At 43.9% G+C, this 22,392-nt stretch overlaps 1 protein-coding gene across 1 annotated transcript in view; it reads left to right on the plus strand.

Moving 5' to 3' along the window:
- Positions 1-22,392, plus strand: part of LOC141510189 (zinc finger protein 74-like) — a 22,596-nt gene continuing 204 nt past the window's right edge. The window contains exons 1-5 of the mRNA XM_074220226.1: positions 1-87; positions 5,611-5,980; positions 12,099-12,225; positions 12,658-12,753; positions 22,280-22,392. The exon at positions 22,280-22,392 is cut by the window's right edge and continues 204 nt beyond it. Coding sequence (XP_074076327.1) covers positions 5,894-5,980; positions 12,099-12,225; positions 12,658-12,753; positions 22,280-22,314 — 345 coding nt within the window. The 5' untranslated portion in view covers positions 1-87; positions 5,611-5,893 and the 3' untranslated portion in view covers positions 22,315-22,392. The remainder of the gene's footprint in view (positions 88-5,610; positions 5,981-12,098; positions 12,226-12,657; positions 12,754-22,279) is intronic.

A 22,392-nucleotide genomic window follows, 5' to 3' on the forward strand; every position in this document is an offset into this window, starting at 1 on the left:
CTCGAGGCACGGACTCTCGCCAGGCAGACCCCGTGAAGAAGAATCGTCGCGACCCCCTCTGATCGCTCCAGAGAGCCCCACGAACAGGTAAGTGACGTCTGCCTCATTCTTTTCTCATGGGTTCCAAGCTGTCTAAAGAACAGGTCTTTATACGGGACCTCAAACTGGCACTTAAAGACAGGGGAGTTAAAGTAAAGAAAAAGGATCTTGTTAGATTCTTCCTTTTTATAGATGAAGTATGCCCGTGGTTTCTGGTAACAGGACCTGAGATCCACCCAGGCAAATGGCAGAAAGTAGGAAGAGATCTTAATCAGAAATTGACCTGATGCCGTCCCTGTTTCAGCCCTTTCTTACTGGGGTCTTATAAGAGACATAGTGGAAAGCGCCACCGGGGACCCCACAAAACAACAGCTTCTTTCAGTTGTGGAGTCCTGCCTTCGCCCTCTTTCGCGTACAGCCTCTATAAAGTCTTTGAAAGAAGAGGAAGCGAAACCCCCTAAAACTCCAGCTAGATCTCCCTCAGCAGCTATTGAAAGCAAATCCCTCTATCCTCCTCTCCCTTCTGAGATAACACCAGCAGAGGAGCCCATAACCTGCCCAGTGTTTACAAGAAATAAGAATCTCCAGTCCAGTCCAGAAACGGACCCAGATTCAGAGCCTCTAGACCCAGACGATGAGGCAGAACTTGAGGAAGAGGCCGCTAGATATAATAACCCAGACTTGCCCCTAGCCTCCGCTCCCCCTCCATACCTAACCATCCCTGCCTTCCTGCCCCTGGGGCCTAATATGACCACACTCAATAAGGCACCGGAGCAACTATCCGCGCAAGTAAAAGAACTCCGTGAGGTTTTAGATCTCTAAACGCAGCTCTCCGGTGAGTTGTCTGCCCTACAGGATTCATTACAAAGGTCCCCTAAAATCCCCCTCTTAAAAAACCAGTTTAATTCAAAAACCAGAAGTGAAAGCAAAACAAAACAGAGACACTCTAAGGCAGGAGCTGCCATGAATTATAAAAAACAGATGGTGTTCCCTGTCATGACAAGATCCTGCCAAGATGATAGTGACCCCGATGCAGGAGAGGCTGAGCCCCCCGAGTCTTCCCATAGCGAAGGAGAAGAGGAAGAGGAGAATAGGAACAGGGAAGATGAAAGGGAAGTGGCAGATAGTCTAGGGGAACAAAAATCACTAAATTATAGAAAAATCCACTTCAAAAGTTTGAAAGACTTACATACAGCTGTTAAGACCTATGGGCCTAATGCCCCCTTTACTCTCTCCACACTAGAAGCCATCTCCCGTGGGGGATATCTTCTCCCCTCCCAGTGGCTCAGGGTTGTCCAGGCAGTACTTACACGAGGACAGTTCCTCACCTGGAAGGCTGATTTTTTTGATCGTTGTCAAACCATTGCTTCAACTACCTATAAAACTTCTAAGGGAGCTTATGAAAAACTCACAGGGCAGGGCAAGTACGCTAGTGAAACCCGGCAGTCCCATCTCCCGATTGGATTGCTTGCTCAGGCAGCTAGTGCTGCCATTTCTGCCTGGCGGGCCCTTCCCAACACTGGCTCCCCTTTTGCACCCCTCAATAAAATCGTCCAAGGAAACCAGGAGGAATTCTCAGAATATGTAAGCAGGCTCCTGGAAGCCACAGAGAGGACCCTAGGGCAGGAAGCGGCTGATGACCAGCTTGTTAGACGCTTAGCCTACGAGAATGCCAATGCCACTTGCTGCTCCATTTTACGGGGAAAATGGAGAGACAAAACCTTAGATGAAATGATAAGGCTCTGTAGAGACATAGACCCCCTTACGCAGGCAGTTCATTTAGCTGTTGGGGCAGCCCTTCAGCACTCTGACCAATCTAAGACCTGTTTTAGGTGTGGCCAGGAAGGCCACTTTGCCCGCCAATGCCCAATTACCAACACCAACACAGGAGGTTTTTACCAAAGACCTAATCAACCACAGACCCTCTGCCCCAGATGTAGGAAAGGAAAGCACTGGGCCAACACCTGTCGATCCACCACCAACGCTGAAGGCCAACCCATTGTCCCGTTTCCGGGAAACGGCAAGAGGGGCCAGCCCCGGGCCCCTCAAACAACCCCCAACCTGCAAGCCTCGGGGAACAGCTTGCCCACCTACCATTACGCAGAGCCACCACAGGGAGCGCAGGGGTGGACTTGTGTTCCTCCTCCTGTACAATATTAAACCCTGAGGATGGTCCCAGTATGATCCCCACTGGCGTCTATGGCCCCCCCCCCCCCTCCCCGGGATTCCTTTTTCTTATAATTGGCCACGCCTCCTCCACCTTGGGTGACCTTATTGTCCACTCCTCTCTTGTAGACAATGATTATATGGGAGAAATTAGAATAATGGTGTCCACTCTTAATAACTCCATCACTATTCAGAAAGGACAACGCCTTGCCCAAGCACTCCCGCTCCCCCTGCAAATCCAATATTCAACAGTAACACAAAGGAGGGGAGCTTCCAACCCAGGGTCTTCAGATGTTTTTTGGGCTCAAACCATTTCACCCGAATGCCCTACACTTAAATTGGCCATTCAGGGCCGGATCTTTTCCGGCATACTAGATTCTGGGGCGGACTCCACAGTCCTCTCCAAAGAAAGTTGGCCGCCCTCCTGGCCTCTTCAGCCCTCTATGACCCACTTACAAGGAATAGGACAATCTCAAAATGCCCTACAAAGTTCTCAATGGCTCCCCTGGAAAGATGAGGAAGGAAATGTAGGTACTGTTCGACCCTATGTAGTCCCTGGCCTCCCTGTTAACCTCTGGGGAAGAGACATTCTCTCCCAAATGGGAGTCATTATGTTCAGCCCTAATTTTACAGTAACCAGCCAGATGCTTGCTCAAGGATTTCTCCCTGGACAAGGCCTTGGAAAAGAAAAGCAAGGCCAACCGCTCCCTTTGCAAATTACAGGAAAAACAGGGCGCTCGGGATTAGGGTTTGAAAACCATTTTTTATAAGGGCCACTGGTCCCCCTGCACTACAGGCGGAAAAAATATCATGGAAAGATGACCATCCCGTCTGGATTGACCAGTGGCCCCTTCCTAAGGCTAAATTGGATGCAGCCTTTAGATTAGTACAGGAACAATTAGATGCAGGACACATCGAACCTTCTGTGTCCCCCTGGAACACTCCCATTTTTGTCATCCGAAAACGCTCAGGTAAATGGCGACTTTTACATGACCTCAGAGCGGTTAATAAAACAATGATCCCCATGGGGGCAATGCAACCTGGTCTTCCCTCGCCTGTAGTCATCCCTGAAGGTTTTACCAAGGTAGTTATTGACCTCAAAGATTGTTTTTTCTCAATCCCTCTCCATCCCGCTGACTGCAAACACTTTGCCTTTAGCCTACCCATCACCAATTGCCGTGGCCCATTCCCACGCTTTCAATGGAAAGTCTTACCCCAGGGCATGACCAATAGCCCTACACTCTGCCAAAAGTACGTAGCCCAGACTATTGACCCCTTTAGGATGCAATATCCCTCACTCTATATCATCCATTATATGGACGATATCCTCCTTGCGGGACCTACGGAAAAAGAATTGGTAACTATCTCTCAGAAACTTATAGAGGCACTAGAAAAAAGAGGACTCCGGATCTCCCCGGAAAAAGTTCAGACCCGACCCCCCCAGTTATTTCTTGGATTTGAACTTTTCACTAACAAAATCTTGACCCAGAAAGCCCATATTCGTATTGATCATTTGAATTCCCTCAATGATTTTCAGAAATTACTAGGAGACATCAATTGGCTCCGACCCTATTTAAAACTAACAACAGGGGAATTAAAGCCATTATTTGACATCTTAAAGGGAGACCCAGAGCCCACCTCCCCATGCTCCTTGACACCAGAAGCCTGCTCAGCCCTGATGCTAGTCGAGCAAGCCATAAAAAACCAACACATAGGATATTACAGCCCTGAAAAGCCTCTCTGGCTTTTGCTCTTTCCCACAAATCTCTCTCCCACTGGCCTGCTTTGGCAAAATCATCCGCTTTTCTGGATACACATGCCAGCCACCCCCACCAAAATTCTCCCATCATACCCACACCTCACCGCTGACCTCCTTAAAGGAGGAAGAGAAGCTGCAGTAAGACTCTTTGGCAAAGAACCTGATCGCATCATTTGCCCATACACAGCATCACAAATAAATTGGCTCCTATTAAACGATGATGACTGGGCTGTGAGCTGTATCTCATTCCCGGGGGTCATAGACAATCACTACCCCCCTGACAAATTTATTCAGTTCCTGCAAATAACACCTGTAGTCTTCCCCAAAATAACTAAAAGGACACCCCTCAAGGAGGCCCATCTCATCTTCACCGATGGCTCAGCATCTGGGAAAGCCGCAGTGAGCGTAAATGGGAAGATCACCTCCCTCACCTTCCCATACACCTCAGCACAGCTTGTAGAGCTTGCTGCGATCATCTGGGCTTTTGAGGCAGTCCCTGATCCTTTAAATCTGTACACAGATAGTGCCTACGTTGCCCACTCGGTACCCCTTTTAGAAACTGTCCCTTATATACGACCATCTACCAATGCCTCCCCTCTCTTTGCCAAGTGACAGTCGCTCATACTTCCCAGAAGTCAACCCTTTTTCATTGGTCATATTCGTGCCCATTCTGACCTCCTAGGCCCCCTGACAGAAGGGAACGCACAAGTGGACCGGACAACTCAAGACCCATTTTTAGGAAAAGGAACAGGTTTCTGTGGGGTAGCTTATGAGCCTGCGTTGCTGTGTCCCCTAGAGGCTGCCACGCGGGCCCACAAGCTGCACCACCTAAACTCACAGACACTCAGGCTTAAATTTGGTATAACCAGGGAACAAGCAAGACAAATTGTCAAACAGTGCCCAGGGTGTCTTGTCCTGCTCCCAGAGCCACACCTCGGCGTCAATCCCCGGGGGTTGGTTCCTGGTGAAGTCTGGCAGATGGATGTCACCCACTATGCACCTTTTGGAAAGCTTAAGTACATCCATGTTTCTATCGACACCTTCAGTGGGTTTATTTTTGCCACCCCCCAGAGCGGTGAAGCTACCCGCCATGTTATTAACCATGTTCTGGCCGCCTTGGCTACACTCCCCAACCCTAAGATCATTAAAACAGACAATGGCCCCGGATATGCAAGCGCCTCCTTCCGTAACTTCTGTCAGAGTTTAGGTATCAAACATATTACAGGAATTCCTTATAACCCTCAAGGACAGGGCATTGTAGAAAGAGCCCACCAAACGCTCAAAACCATGATTACTAAATTACAGAAAGGGTCAGAGACACTCTACCCCAAGATTAACAATGCTAAAACTATTCTTAACCATGCCCTCTTTGTCCTCAGTTTCCTCTCCCTTGATGCTAATGCCAAATCTGCAGCAGATTGCCTTTGGCATCCCACTACTGAACACAACTATGCACAGGCTATGTGGAGAGATCCCATCTCCAACAAATGGCAAGGACCTGACCCAGTCCTTATCTGGGGTAAAGGACATGCCTGTATTTATGATTCATCAGCTCAAAATGCTAGATGGCTGCCCGAGCGTCTAGTAAAACTACATAATCCACCCAGGGAACCCCCTGAGAAATCTCCCTCTGTGCTCTCTTGTAGATAAGGGATCCATCATGAAGGCCCTCGTCTTATGCCTGCTCTTACCACTATCCTGCTCATACAGACTACTTAACTATACCTGGTCCGTTGAAGACTCCCAAGGCTCCCGTGTTTGGAGCACATCTAAAGTAGATTCAACCGCCCCATGGCCCCCTCTATACCCCGACCTTTGTCAACTCTCGCAATACGATTCAGGATGGAGTGTGATGTGGGGCCCATATGCGGGACCCACTGGATGCCTCACTAAAGACCGAAGAGGAAAGCTTGCCAGCCTATCCCTTCTATGTATGCCCCGGATATGCACGGACCCACCCACGTTGTGGCCGACTGGCAGATTATTTCTGCAAACAGTGGGGTTGTGAAACAACAGGTACTGGGTACTGGATAAAACACTCAGAAACAGACTTTATAACAGTCGCCGCCAACTATAGCCTCACTCAGAATTCTTGCCAGACTAACAACCAATGGTGCAACCCCCTGGAAATTCAGTTTACTGAGAAAGGGAAAGAGGCGCGCGGATGGGAAAGGGGATATACCTGGGGACTCCGATTATATAAGTCTAAATATGACCCTGGAACTATATTCACCATCAAACTCATCCAAACCATCCCCACACCCCTCCCAACCAGTGGCCATTGGGCCTAATGCTAACATCTAACATCTATAATACCAGACCCTTGGACCAACCTACTCCCAGCACCCCCGTCTCCCTAGACACCGTCCCTTATAGACCCACCCTCCCTGCTAGCGATCCCTCTACTGCCCATATCATACTTACTCTCATTAATGCCTCTGTGCAAGCTTTGAGCCAGATACAGAATTCTTCATTGGAAGAATGCTGGATCTGCTATTCCTCTTCCCCGCCCTTCTATGAAGGTATTACTCAATTCGGGAACATCACACACTCCAACGGAACAGATGATCTCAGATGGGGCACTGGGGAATCCCAAGGCCTCACTCTTGCAAAAATCACCAGTCAGGGAAATTGTCTCCTTGGCCCGCAAATGCTCCCCCCCCTCTTCAGCTAGACACAGTATGTAACCAAAGTACCCTTATTAATACTTCCTATAGATATGCTGTAGCCCCTCCTAATACCTATCTTGCCTGCTCGTCAGGACTAACCACCTTTGTGGACACCAAACAATTCCTTGAGAAAAATGACTATTGTGTCCTTGTCTCCCTTTTTCCTCACCTAACTGTCCACTAACCGGAGGAATTCCTCCAATTTTGGGAACATGGAAGGGGTACCCTTATCAGAGACAAAAGAGAACCCCTGACAGCAGTTACACTCGCGGTCCTGATTGGACTTGGGTTTGTTGGCTCTGGTACAGGTATTGCCTCCTTAGTTTCCTCCAATGCACAGTACACCCAGCTTAGCGCCGCTATTGATAAGGATCTCTCAGAACTTCAAGCAGGGTTAGAACACCTAAAAGATTCTGTTGCCTCCCTAGCTGAAGTAGCATTACAAAATAGACGCGGTCTTGATTTGTTATTTTTACAACAGGGGGGACTCTGCGCGGCACTAAAGGAAGAATGCTGTTTTTTTAAGGATAAACTTGGCCTGGTAGAAGACAGTCTGCAAAGGGTTAAGGATAGCCTGGAAAAAAGAAAAAGGGAGAGAGAGAAAGGTGAGGCATGGTATAAAAATTGGTTTTCCACATCCCCCTGGCTCTCTACTCTGCTCCCAAGCCTTCTAGGCCTGTTAATTGGCTTCCTAATTCTAATTTCTTTTGGACCATGGGCCTTCAGGAGACTGACCAACTTTATCAAATCCCAAATTGACTCAGCCCTTGGAAAACCAGTTTCGGTCTTATACCACCAATTGAAAAGCCAAGGGTCCTGTGAGGACCTCCAAATGGAACCCTTGAGGTTCGCTGCTCTTACACCTCGCCCACCTTGGTATGCGTGCATCTGCTCAAGGAAAGGCACCCCCTAAGGGCTGCAGTGATACCCAATGACGGGATTTAGTGCGACTCCATGACTTGGGAACATTAGATCCTACAGGAGATAACAAGGACCTTGCTAAGGTCCCCTCCTGGTCATGGATACCAAGTATGAAAAACAAGTTGCACAGCCTAAGACAGGGATCCTGCCCATAAATTTAAAACAAAAAAGGGGGACATGCCAGGGGCCAAGAAGCCCCATAAGATAAAAAGAGCAAACAAATTCCAGACATAACCAGGAGCCAAGAAGCCCCATGTCAGATAAGATAAAACGAGCAAACAAAATTCCAGGCATACCAAGGGCCAAGATAAAGGAAAGAGGCCTCATTCTCTGTTATCAAGAACAAACTGACCACAGACTATCCCTTCTCTCAGGCCAAGGCATACCAACTCCACCCCTAAGCTAACCCCCTTGTTTCTTCTCTACAGTATATAAGCATGTACTTTTTTCAAATAAACTCAGACCTTATCCACCATCCTTGGGTCTCACTCTCCTTATTTTCACCCATTCCTTTTCAGGCTGGGTCCTCCTCGACACCCCACTTTGCTGTCCTGCGGGTCGGGGCACAGGGCAACCCCCCCACCTTCACCCTCTAAGGGACCTTCGTGTCCTGCCCCATCCCAGGCCCCAGTGAATGTATTCTCAAAGCAATGGGGGCAAGGATGCTGGGGCTTTGAGGGTTCAATGGGAAAGACTTCATCATGAAGCAGGATAGCAATAAGGAAAGGGGGGGAGAGGATACAGAAGCAGAGTGGGGGAGGCTGCTGGCCCAGGAAGGGGGTGCTGAAGGGCAGCAGAATGGGGAGGGGGAAAGCAGAGTTCCCCCAGTTAACCATGAAATAGAGATGGGATTATTGGGAGGTATGGACCCCAAAGAGGATTAAGGGGGCTGGGGGAGGGAAGGGGGACAGACCAACTCTTCTCTTGGGCCCTGGAGACTTCTCCCCAAAGGGCCTTTGGATATTCTGCAGGTCCCACATCCTGGGACTAGAACCTTTTGAATCTGGGTCTTCTAGAGATCTCTACTAGTCTGCACAGATCCCTAGGATGTGAATTGTATTTACTCTGGGATGTAAAGTTGGTCAGATAAGATGAACTGGGCTCCTTTGGGCTTTGGGCTGGTGTGGAGATGACTTCTGGGTTCCCCTTTGCCATCTGATTTCCTAAAAAAGGGACTTTCAGGGGGAGGGGATGGCCAGGTGCAATTCCCTGAAACCAGAAAAAGAGGGGACCCCTTCTTTCCCCCAACAGTCATGTTGCAGAGATATTCTGGATCTGTGTTTCTCAGCATCCCCAAGGTCCTTAGCTAAGGGTTTCTAAGCAGTAGGGAGGGGAGGTCCACCCTGAACCCAGGCTGGGTGCAAACAGGACAGTAAAAGTTGTCTCTGTTCCTCTTACTCTAAGTAAGGGAGGTGATGCCATGACAAAGATGTGAATTGGATTTGGAGGGTGGGGCATGGGGGACTGTGCTGAGTTCCCAGCCCCAATTTCTCCTCCAGAGCCATCTGGGTCCAGCGGCCAGATAGGAATCAAGAGAATGGAGATGGCCCTGGATGGGAGGCAGTCAGGGATAAGTGACTTGCCAAGGTCACACAGCTAGTTAGTGTCCAGTATCTGAGGCTGGATTCGAACTCCCAACCCCCTGATTCCAAGCCAGTGCTCTAGCTACTAAAGGTATCCAAAGGCTTCCCAGCTTCCTCCTTTTACTTTCCCTCCCTCATTCCCATACCTGTGGTGGTCTGCCACAAGGTCTGGAAAGATCTCTTGGAGATCCAGACCCAAATCACTCTGGTTCTTTTCTCCATTGGCCAACAATGGGGCCCAGAGGGAAGATAACAAGCAATTGTTCCTATTTCCACCAGAAACTCTGAGGGTCTTCCTGCCGAGACTGATTTTTGTTTTACTTTACAGAAGAGGTTCTTCTCGCCTTCCCTTCATTCTTTGCTCCCTTCATTCCTGAGAGACCCTGAGGGTCTTCTCCACCCAGTTTTATCTCTGTTTTTTCCGGCTAGGTAAACAGTGGTCACTGTGGGCCTCTGTCTGATCTCTTTGAGACCTGGGAACGACCTTGGCGACCTTGGCTATGACAAGGCTAAGGATTCCCACTGCCTCCAGGGTCAGCTGCTGTCACCCTGATGCATCTCTGGCTCTTGGGGCCTGATGTCACTGGAGGAGAAAGTGAGGCTGGGGACTTTGAACAGCCCCCCCCCCCCACCTCCCCACTTAAATCCTCTTCACTTTCAGGTCATGGCATCTGCTTCCTGAGGTCATGGTCTTCTTGGAGAATCCCTCTGGACTAAGAATTTATACTGAGGAGCCCTTGATAACACTGTGATGTTCTCTACTATCTAAAGTCCCAGAATTCTTCTATTTGCTTTCTACCTAACATTCACAGTACCACAGGGCCAGATGGTTTGGGGGAATTGTGGCTTTAGAATCTAGTTGGAGGTCTGCAGGTGCTGCTCCCCATATGCCCTCCCTGCTTTTTCCAAATGAATTTTGTTAGGAATTTATTTAACTCTCTAAAAAAATCTCCTTTGTAACTTGATTAGTGGGGGAATTCTTGATCCTGTATTTTATGTTTCATTTTACTCAGTAATTTTATTCAGGAATCATATCCTCTAATCTCTGAGAAACCAAAAGGCTTCCTCTTTGTCTCTGAGAGAAGACGCTCAGGGGGAAAAAGGTCGGACTTTTGCTCTCAAAGTTGCAAAATCTACAAAAAAAACCCCGAACCGGGACAGAGTTTCAATCAACGGCACTTGAGTATAAAATGGACCTCAGATCTTCCTCATTCCCGGGTGGTGGAGGATGGCTGAGAGAAACACTTGAGGAGAAAAAGAGGTTTGGAGGAGCTTCAGATGGGTGTGAGTGAGTGACTCAGAGTTCTGTTAACCTTCAGTGAGAGGACTGCCTTCCATTAATGGGAACCCACACTATGACTATGAAGACGAGTAACTCAACAGGGAGCTATTGAAAAACCTTCCAAGTCTCAAAATGACCAGAGCAGCAAATCCCTCATTTGCTCAGAAGTAAAATAATAGAAAAAAGGAAATGAATTGTATTATGGATTATAAATCATAAATCTGATTATTTTATAAGTTTAATTTATTTTAATTTTTCCCAATTATATTAAAACCCGCTAACTTTTTTTACTTTTGAGTTCCAAATTCTATCCTTCCTTCCCTACCATTCCTCCTTCCTGAGACAGTGAGCTATATTTTACATGTGCAAACTTGTAAGACATTTCCATTTTAGTCATTTTGTACAAGAAGATTCAAATAAAAGGAAAGAAAAGGAGAAATGGCATGCAGCTGTCTCTTCAAACAATATTAGTACTTTCTCTGGAGACACTTTGAATTAGTCTTGGAGCACTGTATTGCTGAGAATAGTTAAGCCATTCACAATTTGTACAATTGCTCTGTGTATCACCTCTTGGTTCTGTTCATTGTACCTTTCATCAGTTCATATTAGTCTTTCCTGATTTCTCAATCAGACTTTTAAAGAAGAAATTACTCTGATGAATAAAACAATGGTAATTATTCCTATGGAATGGAGAGTGGTTCACAAACATCAGAATCTTTGTAAAGTGAATTCTAGCCTTACAATGGAAATGGAAGAAAGTGAAAAGGAAGAGCATCAATTCTAAGCACATTGGCAAAGCTCCTGCTGTCTCAGGATATTTTAATCTGATCAGCATTTCCTGTATATGATCCATCAGTAGGCTTCTCACCTCAGTGTCTTGACTCTAGTTATCCCAAGGTTCGAGAGTTCTAGGGGCTTATTTAATTCGTAAATTTTTCACAAAGAAAATGGCAGCATTTTTCTGATAAATGTCCTCAGACAAAAGCCCGGATAACTAAATATTTCTTTTTCTTAAATTAATGAAGCCACACTGTCCTCTATCTTTGAAACTCTTGGTTTTTTGTAACAATATATCTCTTCACTTCCCCATCCTGTTTGTATCTGGATAAGATCCCATTTCTGCCATTCAGGAAGAAAGCTAGATCTTTTCTTTAACTTTGTTCTCTTTTAAGTGATCACACCCTTCTTCCCCTCCTCCCTACCAGAATTCTCTGTACTTGGCCAGCTTCTCATAAACTCTTCACAGAATATTTTTTAGGATATATCACTGATGGGGCCAATGAAGTGGCACAGTGGATAGAGCATAAGCCTCCGAGTCAGGAGGACCTGACTTAAACACTTAATAATTGCCTAGCTGAGTGAACTTGAGCAAGTCACTTAACCCCATTACTTTAAATAAAAGAAAAGGAATAAATCATTTATATCATATTGCACATCACTTTCTCCCTTACAGTTCTACCTACTTCCATTGGGAAACATTTCTCAAGTTTTTTCTTTCTAATCTTAGTCTCTTCTTGATGATGGTTTCAAGTGTTGACTCCCGACTCTTATACAGGATGCTGCCTTTGGACACATCTCTCCTTTGTGCTTTAGTTGCTTCCTTTGAATTGATGATGGTTAGACTTGGAGAATTCTGATGTCCTTCAACTCTTATATGTCTTATACTTTTGATAATTTAGGAATTGGTGACATTCAAGGATGTGGCTGTGAACTTTACCCAGGAGGAATGGGGCATCTTGCTTGATCCTCAGAAAGAGTTGTACAGAGAGGTCATGCTCCAGAATGCCCAGAACCTGCTCTCCCTGGGTAAGGACCCCTTTCCTGATAAATCTGAGTCTCCATTCCCTAGTGTAAAGGGTTTAGAGCATTAATCAGTTATTGGAGGAGATGAATGCTGGTGGTCCTTCTATCCAGTTTTTCTGTCAAAGATCTTTGTCTCCTGGTGTGATAGGAACCTGAAGTTTTCCTTTGTTGCTTCTGAAGCTCTAGGAATGTTCAGGTCAAAGATGGAATCAGTGTGGTAGCATCTCAGATGTGGAATCAATCATAGTGGTTGATTAGTCTGACCTCTACTTGACTTGGATTATCAGCACTGTTGGGGAAAGCTGATAAATACATTAGAACATGATGGAATGATTCTTAAAATGCAGCAGCTCTGGATCCATAGTCCTTGTGCTAAAGAGAACTCAATTCCAAGTTACTCTCCAAGCTCATCCCTAACTGATTCCTTCTGTCCAGGGCTTCCAGTTCCCAGAGGAGATGTGATCTCATATTTTGATCAAAGGGGAGTGCCCTGGATACTGGAGCAAGAAGACCTGAGGAGTCCCTGTCCAGGTGAGTGAGGTGAAAGGAGGTGGATGAGAGATGTGTTTACTAGTGGCTTCTCTGTGTTGTGGTGACACAAGTGCTAGTGGGGGAAGGAAAACCTGCCTTGGAATTCATTAAGTGCCTGCTCCTTGCCAGGCCTAAGCACTGGGGCCATAAGGAGAGGTCAGGGACTTCCCTGCTGTCATGGAGCACCTAGTCTGGAGGGGCAGGCAACACATTAACATCTATGTAAAAATCCTCAATCGACAGGATAAATTGGAACTGGTCAAGAAAGGGAAGGCCCCAAAGTTAAAGAGGCCTGGAAAAGGCTGATTGTAGAAAGGGGACTCTAGCTGGGGCTTCAGGGAAGCCAAGATAAGCATTCTGGGAAACTGGGTTGGGAGGAAAAGTCTCAGAGTCAGGAGGAAGAGTGTCGTGATCATGGAAGAGAAAAGAGACCCCAACCACTGGAGAAAGTGGATGAAGGATAAATGGAAGAGTAGGAGAGGGGTGGGTGATAAAGTGTTGTAATAATTCTAGATTGGGTTATATCTTTGATCCTCTGGGGAGCCACTGAAAGGTGTGGAGTGACATGGTCGGGTGAGAACTTTAGGGCCATAAGCTTGACAATTCAGAGAAATGTCCATTTGGACACAGTGAAAGGAGAACCAGGATGTAGATGACAGGATAGAAAGAATTTATTTGTACACAAAAAAGGATTTTTTTTTAAATTTTTATTTAATGCAAGGGGGTTAAGTGACTTGTCCAAGGTCACATAACTAGGTAATTTCTAAGTGTTTCAGGCTGGATTTGAATTCAAATCCTCTTGACTCCAGGAGCAGCTCTATCTATTGCACCACCTAGCTTCACAATATAAAGGGATTTTCTTGAGCAGGCAGAAGGATAATCTTCTCATCTGATACTGAGGTCAAACAGGAAAACAAGGCATTTGACTGATGTGAGATGAAGAGAAGATGATACTTGACAAATGTCCAATTTTTCAGTGAATTGTGAGACCAGGTTTTCAGGTGATGATGTGTGTATCTAGGAAGGGTAGGGCAAGTTAGCCATAAGGGACACTGGGAAAGGAAAGAAAAGATCATGAAAGCTGCCATGAGGAGTGGCATAGGGAGTCACTCAGGGAGATGACAGAAGATTTCCTCGTCACAAAGAAAGTCCAGTTGAGATGATGCAATCTAAATCCCTGCAGCTCAGTTTCATGATTATCTCTGACTGAAGGGAGCTGCTATACTTGGATGTCATCCAAGGCTAAGTTTTGTATAAATTGTCAGCTCAAGTGCCTCTCTGTGGTTCTTTCTCTGTCCCCTTCTAGGAGAATCATTGGTGTGATTGACACCTTGGTTCAGGCAGGTAGAGATTCCCAGGTTATCCATCATAGAAGACTCTTTGGGAGCCTGTGATCTTCAGGGCTGGCTCTGGTCTTATTCTATCTGGGTTAGAAGCTGACAGAGGTGATTAGGTCTAAGGAAGAAATAGAAATATGACTGAGGCCACAATTTGCCTTTGAGAATTATTGGAGGGAATAGAACACAGAGAGTGAGCAAGAGCCCACTGCCTGGTGTTACTCAGTCCACTGATGAATAGACATTGATTAAGCAACATCAGTCTTCTAGCCACTGTGCTGGTCCTGAGCATATAACAGAAGGCAAAAATCAGTCCCGGTTGTTACTGAGTTCAATCTCTTAAGTAAAGATAGAGGTAGGAGGAGAAGGAAGAAGAGATCATGAACTTCAATCTCAGCCAGGCCAGATGTAAATATATTTAGTTCAACAGGGACATAAGGAAACAGGAGTGAATATACCAAAAGAAGGGTACAATTGGGGAGGGAAGAGTTGGAATCAAAATAATGATAATAGTAACAGAACACATATTTTGTTGTTGTTCAGTCATTTTCCAGTCATTTCTCTATGTGATCTCATTTGGAGTTTTCTTGGCAAAGATTCTGGAGTTATTTGCCATTTCCTTTCCAACTCATTTTATGATGAATTTACAGAAAAGGTTGCCCAGGATCACACAGCTAGTTAGGTTCTGAGGCCATATTTGAAGTAAGGAAGATAAAACTTTCTAACTTCAGGCCTACTGCTCTATTCCTTGTATCAACTGACTTGCTTTTACATATTTAGGAAGATAGTGTGCTATGGCCCTTATAAATATGATCTTATTGGATCCTCATGAATAAAATTAGGGGTTGGGGGCGGCTGGGTGGCACAGTGGATAAAGCACCGGCCCTGGAGTCAGGAGTACCTGGGTTCAAATCCAGTCTCAGACACTTAATAATTACCTAGCTGTGTGGTCTTGGGCAAGCCACTTAACCCCATTAGCCTTGCAAAAAAACCTAAAAAAATAATAAACACTGATGAAAGTGAAGATAAATTTTGTGAAGCTCTAGAGACACTGATCATCAATGGACCAAAAGAGGACAATCTCATAATTCTGGGTGACTTTAATGTTATAATAGGCTCAGATTACCAGCCATGGCATAGAGTCTTTGGGAGGAATGGAGTTGGAAACAACAACAGCACTTACTTACTACTGAAAACGTGCACTTTATGACCCATCAACCTTTTCTTCGATTTACTTAAATGCAATAAAATTTCCTAGATGCACCCTCATAGCAAACATTGGCATCTATTAGGCTATGTGGTAGTATGGTGAAGAGACAAGATGAGAGAATGACAAAGGCAATGTGTGGTGAAGAGTGCAGGACTGATCACAGACTCATCCTCTCTTAAGTTAAATATTCACATTTAACCAAAGCAGCAGCCCCAAGTCAAAAGGACTACTGGAAGAATTAATGCCAAGAAATAGAGCCTCTCTAGTAGGAAGAGGAGTAGGAACAGTTGGTTGCTGACTTGGAGGAAAAACTTAACCAAGTTGCTAACACACAGTTGGCAAAAGTGGAGCAGAAAAAGAGTGGGCAGCTTACAGAGTTCTGGTATACAGCACTGCATTTTCTCATCTGTCAGAATGTTCATAAACACCAAAAGTGATTTATGAAATTGATGTGGAAATACAGAAGCTTCTAAAGGAAATACGAGAACTCCACGGGGTTTACCAGAAGGATAGTTCATCTATTTCTAAGAAGGATGCATTTATTTCCAACAAATAGAGCACCAGCTCTGGAGTCAGGAGGAACTGAGTTCAATTCTGGACTCAGACACTTAATGATTGACTAGCTGTTTGACCTTGGGCAAGTCTCTTAACCACATTAATATAAAATAACATAAAAAAAAGTAAAGTACAAGCAAAGCTTAGAGAGATGCAGGACTCTTGGCTCAGTAACAAGGCAGATGAAAGTCAATTTTATGCAGGCAGTAACAGACCAAAATGCTTTTATGATTCCCTGAAGGACATTTATGGGCCAATGACATATGGTGCAGCTCAACTACTCAGTACTGAGGGATACTCATTGACTTCTGATAGAGACATGATCCTAGAGGGGGGCTGAACACTTTAATCAATCAATGCATAAGTCATTGACTATTTACCATAAGTTGAAGTCAATTAGTCCCTGATATTTCAACTGACAAAGAGGTTTTGAATGCCATGAAGTTCCTTTTGAATGGCACAACACTTGGTGCTGATTCTATTCCATCTGAGATCTACAAGGTAGGGGGGCATTACTCATCCAAAAACTGACTGAAATTTTCCATATTATATGGCATGAAGGAGGTTATCCCCAATAATTCAAAGATGCCTCCATTGACCATCTTTATAAAGGTAAAGGGAATAGATTTTCTTGTGACAATCACAGGGGTATTTCTCTTTTATTCCTTACTGGTAAGATTCTTTTTTTTTTAATTTATTTTTATTAAAGATGTTATTTGAGTTTTACAGTTTTCCCCCCAATCTTACTTCCCTTGCCCCCCCCCCATGGAAAAGCACTCTGTCAGTCTTTACTTTGTTTCCATGGTGTACCTTGATCCAAATTGGGTGTGATGAGAGAGAAATCATATCCTTAAAGAAGAGACAAGAAGTCTAAGAGGTAACAAGATCAGACAATAAGATATCTGTTTTTTTCTAAATTAAAGGGAATAGTCCTTGAAGTTTGTTCAAACTCCACAGCTCCTTATCTGGATACAGATGGCACTCTCCTTTGCAGACAGCCCAAAATTGTTCCCGATTGTTGCACTGATGGAATGGGTGAGGCTGGTAAGATTCTTGCCAGAGTCCTCCTCAATAAGCTGATCTTTGACCTGGAAAATAATCATTTCCCTGAGAGCCAGTGGAGTTCTAGAAAGGGTAGAGGAATAGTGAATATGGTGTTTTCTGCCTGACAACTCCAGGAAAAATGCCAGGAACACAACAGAGATCTGTGTACAACTTTTGTAGATCTGACCAAGGCCTTCGATACTGTCAGTCATGAGGTCTTTTTTTTTTTTTTTTTTTAGTTTTTTTGGCAAGGCAAACGGGGTTAAGTGGCTTGCCCAAGGCCACACAGCTAGGTAATTATTAAGTGTCTGAGACAGGATTTGAACCCAGCTACTCCTGACTCCAGGGCCGGCACTTTATCCACTGCGCCACCTAGCCGCCCCTCAGTCATGAGGTCTTATGGAAATTTATGTCAAAATTTGGTGGTCCAGAGATGTTCATCAGGATTGTATGTCAGTTTCAAGACAGCATGCATACTTGGGTTCTGGATCATGGATGATGGTCTTGAGATTTCCCAGTCACCAGTGGAGTGAAGCACAAATGTGATCTTGCTCCCATATGTTTTAGCATGATGTTTTCAGTCATTTTATCAAATGCCTTCACTGAGTATTAATATAGCCTCAAGGTCAGCCATCACACTGATGGCAAATTCTTCCACTTGAAAAGGCTATAAGTCAAGACCAAAGTTAAGGGAGTTTTGGTGCAGTATCTTCTGTTTCAAATGATTATATACTCAATGCAGTCCGTGAAGATGAGACACAACAAAATATGGATCAATTCTCTGCTCCTTTGTACTAACAATTGACACCAAGAAAACCCTGGTGCTCCATCAGTCAGCACCCCACCATCCATATGTTAAATCATCAATTACAGCAAATGGAGAAGTTTTCAGTCCTGTGGACAAGTTCACCTACCTTGACAGTGTCCTTTCCAAGGAGGTACACATTGATGATGAGGTTGACCCTCACATTTCCAGAGCTAGCTCAGTATTTGGGAGACTTCAAAAGAAAGTGAGGGTGAGAAGAGGTATTAGACTGCTTACCAAACTTAAGTTCTACAGAGTTTTGTGCTGACCTCATTGCTATATGCCTGTGAAACCTGGACTGTCAGGAACCAGTGCCATGTCAGGAAACTGAATCACTTCCATTTAAATTGTCTTAGGAAGATTCTGAAGCTCCCCTGGCAGGCGAAGACACCAGACCCTGAGGTCCTTTCTTGAGCTAAACTCCCTAGCATTCCAACATTACTGCAGTGAGTGCAACTACGATGGGCTGTATACATTGTTATTAAGCCAGATGTATGCTTGTCAAAAAAAAACTATTTTATGGAGAATTCACACAAGGCAAGCATTTACAAGGCAGTTAGAAGAAGCAATACCATGACACCCTGAAGGGCTCTCTTAACTTCAGAATTGATTATGCAGCATGGAAGACACTGACACAAGTCCACCTCAGATGACCTGCCCTCATCTGTGAGGGTGCTGCTGTCTATGAGGAAGGCAGAATGGAAACAGCTCAAAGGAAATGTGGCATTTGTAAATTAAAAGTAAACATCCCAGGTACTCCATGAAGTATTTGTGCTTATTCTGAGATAATATTAGTCTCATAAACCACAGGTGGAGACACTGGCATTATCTCTTACATAGGAATATCATTTTGGTAGGCTTTGATAAGGAAGGACAGGAACCAACCGTTTCCCTTGGAGCATCCTGCTCACAGTACTAGTGAATAAATAATTAGTTGATGAAATGATGGAATGGAGCAGGAGTGCCTGGTTCTTCAGTTCTGCACCATGAAAGACTACAACTGGCAGTGGGAAACAAAGGGCTAAGAGATAATCTACAAAATGAGAAGTGGTCAGAAGAAGAGGATGTGACCCAAAGGCATAGAATGGTGAAGGGAAAGAATGGGAATAAGAGGAAGAGAGCAATATTCCATTCCCAGCAGGTAGAGCTAGGGGCTCCAGACAGTGTGGAACCCATGGGGGTAAGAGGAAGAAGGGAAGAACCATATTTCATCTTTGACCTCCTTTATTTCTCTTTATTGTTTTCCAAATACTGAATTTATTGATCTTTTCCTTTTTTGAGATTTACCTGTATTACAGACCTTTTCTTCCAACTTGGATCTCTATGCTTGATGTTCTTTGTTGCATCGAATTTATACTATAGGCCTTCTTACTACAGGAAGGCAGTCAGTCCTTTTATTGATTAGTAATTGATCCCAAATTGGTTCTCCAATAAATGCTCCCAAGAGAAGCTATTCCATACCTCTTTCTTTCCTAATCTTTCTATATATTTCATTCACCACTCTGAGGCAGTTTGAATTCCATTTAAGGAAAAAGCTCATCTCAGACACCTCTTCATCCCTGACTTTATTTGACTTTACTTATGCATCACCCCCCTCCTTTCAGATGAAGGCCTACTGGCCTCTATTTCTGCCATAGAGGATTCCTCCTGTTCTGCTGTTGTGTACCACTTGACCCCATCTCATCCCTTAAGACCCAGAACATGCACTATCTTCTTATTGACACCCTACCTACTATCCCCATCTGTAAGGGTCTCCCTCCTAAGCGACCCTATCAATGGTGTCTTCGCATGATTTTCATTCATTCATTCATATTTATGTGGTTTCTATTTCCATCTGTATTTATTTCCTCCCCAATTAGTATGAATTTAAATAGTTTGAATAAAGATTACTTCAGTTGTGGGAGCCTTGCCCCTCTTACCTATTAGAAGGTCCATAGAAGGGCCTTCAAAAATATTCATTAATTGATTGGGTCTTTTCCCTATATCCTTTCCTCATTTTTCATTTGTTATTTTTCTCACATGTTGAGAATATCTTTTGGGCCTAGATTTATATGTAATAATTTCCCCTTTTTCTCCTTTTGATGCTTCCTTTTGTTATTAGTAATGGGGTATCAGAACTTGCCCTGATTTTTTCTATCCACTATCTTTTCCCAGAAATTTGGCTTTGTTGATATCTAACCATGTTAGGGCAAGGGAGATGAAATAGGATCTCTACAACATACAATTCTAAGGTAGAGTCATCTTCAAGAGGACGATGGAACACAGTGGCGAGTTAGAAAATGTTTAACAATGGGCTTTCTGAAAAAATAATTTGAACACAAACCATGTGAGCATTTTCAGTTTATCAAAAACATCAATTTCTTATGTCTGAACAATCAATAAAACCTTCAAACCTTGACTTGGAGCTTTTGCTAATTTCCTTGAATTAGATGTTTGAAAGAACCACTTAACAAGCGGCCCTCCCCAGATGGTTCAGTTTGACTCCAGCACATCCCTTGAAGGGTTGAAAGCAGTTTCTTGTAAAACAGAACTGACTCCATTTAGTTGATATGGATGAACCATAGGACCCAAAACTGTTCACTTCAGTAACTATTCTCTTCTAATTGGTTAAAAAAAATAAAAAAAATCTTTAACAGTCTTTGGAATGTCCTTCCTCCTTTATCTAACATGACTAGTGGGTCCCTTGAATTTAGGGACAGTGGATAGAGTGCCAGACTTAAGGTTAGGAAAACTCATCTTCTGGAGTTCAAATCCAGTCTCAGAACCCAAGGTAAGTTATTTGAGTTTGCCTCAGTTTCTTCATCTGTAAAACAAGCTGGAGAAGGAAATGGCAAGCCATTCCAGTATCTTTGCCAGGAAAATCCCCAAAGAAGTCATGAAAACTTGGACACAACTAAACATCAAAATTGTAAAAGGGAACCTGGGAGTCACTTGTCTCAAAGGTCAAAAGAGCCTGATTTGCACATTATATCCTCTATTAATCAAACTTCAAAGCCTAGAAATGTTCCAGGTACTGCTTGTCCAGGTTCTGGACGTCTCTAGAACTAATATAGACCTGCCCAACTCTATAGCAACAGGACAATAAGAGGGGCTCATCACTTGATGTACCCATGAGCTGCCCTCCAAGTGGCAAAGAGTTGTTCTCCCCATAACAAACATAAACTATAGACCTCAAACTTTCACTCTTTATAGGTGATATGATGGTATACCTAGAGAAGTCAAGAAAATCATCTAAAAAACTACTTGAAACAATTAACAAATTCAGCAAAGTAGCAGGATGTAAAATAAACCCACATAAAATTATCAGTATTTCTATATATGAATAACAAAGCCCAAGAGCAAGACATAGGAAGAGAAATTCTATTTAAAATAACTGTAAACAACATTAAATACTTGGGAATCTACCTCCCAGGACAAACTGAGAAATGTCTGAACACAATTATAAAGCTCTCCTCACCCAAATAAAGTCAGATCTAAATAACTGGAAAAATGTCAATGCTCATGGTTAGGTCAAGCTAATATAATAAAAATGACTATTCTATCCAAATTAAATTACTTATTCAGTGCCATACCAAGCAAACTGCCAAATAACTACTTTACTGAGCTAGGAAAAAATGTAACAAAATTCATCTGGAGCAACCAAAGGGCAATAATAGCAAGGGAACTGATTAAAAAAAAGGTAAAGGAAGGTAGCCTAGCTCTACCTCTTCTAAAACTATAATATAAAGCAGCAGTCATCAATACCATCCAACCTGCCTGGTACTGGTTAAGAAATGGAGTAATGGATCAATGGTTTAGGATAGGTTTAAAAGAAACTTCAGTCAATGACTACAGCAATCCTCTATTTGACAGACCTAAACTCAGCCTCTAGGATGAGAATTCCGTATTTGGGGGCGGTTAGGTGGTGCGGTGGATAGAGCACTGGCCCTGGAATCAGGAGTACCTGAGTTCAAATCTGGCCTCAGACACTTAGTAATTACCTAGCTGTGTGGCCTTGGGCAAGCCACTTAACCCCATTGCCTTGCAAAAAATATTAAAAAAATCACAAGACATTCCCCAATTGATAAATGGTCAGACAGTTTTCAAATGAAGGTAAAACTATATATAATCATATGAAAAAAATTTTCCAAATCACTAATGATTAGAGAAATACAAATTAAAACAACAATGAGGTATGATCTCACAACTATCAGATTGACCAAGATGAGAAAAAGGGAAGATGATCAATGCTGGAGAGATTGTGGGAGGATTGGGATGTCGGTACATTGTTGGTAGAGTTGTGAAGGGATCCAACCTTTCTGGAGAGCAATATGGAACTCTGCCCAAAGAGCAATAAAATTGTTATACCCTTTGACTCAGCAATTCCATTTCAAAGTCTATATCCAGAAGAAATTATAAAAAAAATGGGAAGAGTCCTACATTTTCCAAAACATTCATAGCAGCTCTTTTTGTAATGGCAAAGAATTGGAAATTGAGGGGATGCCCATTAATTGGAGAATGGCTAAACAAGTTACACTACATGGATACTATGGAATACTATTGTTCTATAAGGAATCATAAATGTCCTAATTCTAGAGAAGCCTGGAATGACTTATGGGATCTGGTGCTGAGTGAAGGGAATAGAGCCAAGAGAACAATGTCCACATCAACAACATTATGAGATGAACAACCTTGATGGAAGCAGCTCC

Source organism: Macrotis lagotis, chromosome 1 (assembly GCF_037893015.1).
Source record: "Macrotis lagotis isolate mMagLag1 chromosome 1, bilby.v1.9.chrom.fasta, whole genome shotgun sequence".
In the NCBI taxonomy this organism is placed as follows: Eukaryota; Metazoa; Chordata; class Mammalia; order Peramelemorphia; family Peramelidae; genus Macrotis; species Macrotis lagotis.